Genomic DNA, 3,418 nt, shown 5'->3' on the forward strand with positions numbered 1-3,418 from the left:
GTCTATTTAGGTCCTTTGCTCATTTTTTAAATTGGATTGTTTGCTTTCTCTTATTAAGTTGTATGAATTGCTTTTTATTTTGTGGCAGTGCCGGCAGAAGCAATGGTTCAGGACTGCTAACACCACATATCCATTCACCAGCTGTCCTCCCCAGACTGGAGAGTTTAAGATTTGTGGTCTTCTCTTCGACTATCCAATGGTCTTGGCTGTTCAACTATATTTCCTCCAGGAGGATCAGCTCTGTCTGCTGCTCAGATATTTGGATTAAACAACCATTTGGTAGCAACCAAAGTGCAAGCAAGTTTATTGAACACATGGATTTCCTTGAAGCAGACTGACAAGAAAATCTGAGAGGGAAATTTATAAGAAAGAACATCATTGCATGATTTAAAGAAGAAAAATTATAAATTTATAGTTTAGCTGCAGAAAAGTTAAGCAAGATAAAAATGTTTTAAGTTAATCAGAGGAAAAAATGTATTAGTAAAAAAGTGTGTGTGTGTGTGTGTGTGTGTGTGAGAGAGAGAGAGAGAGAGAGAGAGAGAGAGAGAGAGACAGAGAAAGAAGAAAGAAGAAAGAAGACTAACAACCACCTGCAGACAGAAGCAGAGATAAGAAACCAATTTAAGAGAGACAAGAGCATGCCCTTGCTTGCTTTCTTTTACTGTTTGCAGCAGTTGGATGTTAATTGCATTTTTGTAAAATGCCCTGTTCATTGTTGATAAACACAAACGCCCTTTTGTTCTTTGAATGTGTAGATCTGTATGTGTGCATGATTGTTATTTGAGTGGGTTTTATTCCTTGCAAACATGGGATCCCAAGACAGACTCGCCTCCATAATCTCACCTATGACAACCAGTAACATTTGCAAGATGGCACCTTTGTTCTAAGAGTAGAGCTTATGGTCCTGGGATTAGAACCAAGGCATGGGGCTTCTGTGATCTGGGGTCTTAGCATCATGCTAATTGATTTATCTGTCACTGATGCTCTAACATGTAGACATGTATTTGCTCAGTTTTCATTCTTTGCATGAGGTAAAAATAGATTCTATAATTGATATTCTCCTCAAAAGAGTGTGACTTTCCATCTGGGGTGGAATTTCAAAGATTTCTTACTGGGATCCCAGAGAGTTGGAATGTCTCCAAGATTTCCGATCACACCATTGTCCAGGGGCTCTTTTTTCCTCCTCCAAAAGGTGTGAATTTGACCTTTTCATTGGTCACCAAGGTTGCCGTATTCAGCTCCGTGCGACTCTGATGGAGACCAGCCCACAGAGTTCTATTTGAGGAATGCCAACTGGTTCTCCAGGACCCAGCTGGTCCCACTCTCTCCCGCACAGTGCCTGAAATGTGCACAGCTATTTTTGTTGAGTTAAAATATTATTGCTCAAAACAAAGTCTAATATTAACAAAATTAGCAAGGCCTACAGAGAGGGCAGAGAACTCTCAAACCTGCCAGTTGTACAAAAATCAAAACTCAGTGCTTCAGTTTCCTCATCTGTAAAATGATAACACTACTTACCTAGAGTAATTAGGAGGGTCCAATGAGTTAATATTTGCAGAGCCCCTAAGATAGTGCCAGGTGTGCAGCATGAGTCCTGTTGAACAGGTACCTCCCATTGAAATGGTGAGAGAGGACAGAGTGTGGCCCTTCCCCTCAATGGTATGCAAATGCTTGGACTTAGAATGTCTGAGGGTTGGAAAGCGAGGAGGGCCAGGGAGTCGGGTCCTGGTGGATTTGGGGCACTGTCACATGGGAAAGCACTTCACCAGACCAATGGTGAAGGTCTTCCTCCTGAAAGAGTTTTCTGAACGTGTGTCTGTGAGGCTTACTGTGTGGGGCAGGGAGGAAAAGGGGAGATGAGGGAGGAGACTTGGGAAGTGACAATAATGTTACAATAAATAAGAATCTTTGTGAAAATCAGTTTCAAATGTTCAGGCATTGACTTCTGTGTGTGTGTGTAAATTTATATATAGATATGATTTAAACTCAGAAGAGGGGCTGTGGGTCCTTAGGACATGACCACTTTTAAATCATAATCTTAAGAGGTTGTTGGTCAAGCCATGGTCACAGATGGCAAGGATATTGTCGTCGTTGTTGTTTTTACTTTTAAATCATGTTTACTTAGGAATAATTCACATACAATGAAATTCACCATTTTTAGAGTACAGTTCTAAGAGTTTGACAAATTATGCAGTCATGAAACCACACTACAATCAAGATGCAGACCATTTCCAACTCCCCTAAAAGTTCTCTCATGTCCATTTGTGGACAACTCCACTTACCACCCACAGCCCTGGCCACTGATTTATTCCCCCCTCCCCTATAATTTTGTCTTTTGCAAAATGTCAGTAAAGCTTCTTGGACCTTTGAACCAAGGTCAGGTGGTAACAGCACTTCTAGCATCCTGTAGCCCTTATCATAACTATAATTATGCTCCATATGCAATTGATTAATACATTGTTCAGTGTCCCTTTCCTCTGCTAGACTGCTCCAAGCGTGTGTGAGGGCAGGAATGCTCTGGCTGGTTCATTACTGCATCCCCTGGGGCACCATGGAGTAAATGCTCAGCAAATGTCGCTTAATGAGTGAATGATGAGTGACTCCCTGACTGTAAGAAAAGTGCTCTGTCACCAATGACTCAGCAGGAGCCATGTGGTCTTCAGTAGTAAAGCATGTTGTAAAGCACCCAGAGATCATGTTATTCAGGCATTCCTGAGAGCGTGCATGGAGTTTGGAGTCATATTGTGTCTGAATATTAGCAACCAGAACCACCTAGACCCGTGGTCGGCAAACTGCGGCTCATGAGCCACATGTGGCTCTTTGACCCTTGAGTGTGGCTCTTCCTAAGCCTTAGGAGTACCCTAATTAAGTTAATAACAATGTACCTACCTATATAGTTTAAGTTTAAAAAACTTGGCTCTCAAAAGAAATTTCAATCGTTGTACTGTTGATATTTGGCTCTGTTGACTAATGAGTTTGCCGACCACTAGACTATCCCAGATGCATGCCAGGATATCAACTAATTGAAAATAAATGGAAAACACTTTTTAATCAGTTAACACTATCTTTTGTCATTACTTTGTCTCACTACATAGTGAAAGCTGTTTATTTAGTCATTTTTACATTCCATATCGTTTGCAGCAAGTCTGACATTACAGTGATGCTTAACAGTAAGATCATGAAGTCCTCAAAATCAAGCTTCTTTTCTGCATGCTCATCAAGTTCGGAAAGGAGGTCTTTGTATTTTGGTTTGGTTTCTTGTCCCTGTAAGAATAAAGGAGAAGCACAAAACTAATTTATTGTGCCACCTGGGTTTTACAGAGAAAAAGCAATAATAAAGTTTTATTAACTATAACAACATGCCAAGTTGTTACCAGTGCTACTAGTCAGCACTGTGGTATAATCTTTGCCTGGCTGT

At 40.8% G+C, this 3,418-nt stretch overlaps 1 protein-coding gene across 1 annotated transcript in view; it reads right to left on the reverse strand.

The window, feature by feature from the left end:
* Positions 1-3,105: 3,105 nt before the first annotated feature.
* The window catches only part of SNTN (sentan, cilia apical structure protein), a 14,560-nt gene continuing 14,247 nt past the window's right edge, over positions 3,106-3,418 (reverse strand). Inside the window, exon 4 of the mRNA XM_006089049.3 lies at positions 3,106-3,264. Coding sequence (XP_006089111.1) covers positions 3,106-3,264 — 159 coding nt within the window. The remainder of the gene's footprint in view (positions 3,265-3,418) is intronic.

This window comes from Myotis lucifugus, unplaced genomic scaffold (genome assembly GCF_000147115.1).
Source record: "Myotis lucifugus unplaced genomic scaffold, Myoluc2.0 scaffold_55, whole genome shotgun sequence".
Classification (NCBI taxonomy): Eukaryota; Metazoa; Chordata; class Mammalia; order Chiroptera; family Vespertilionidae; genus Myotis; species Myotis lucifugus.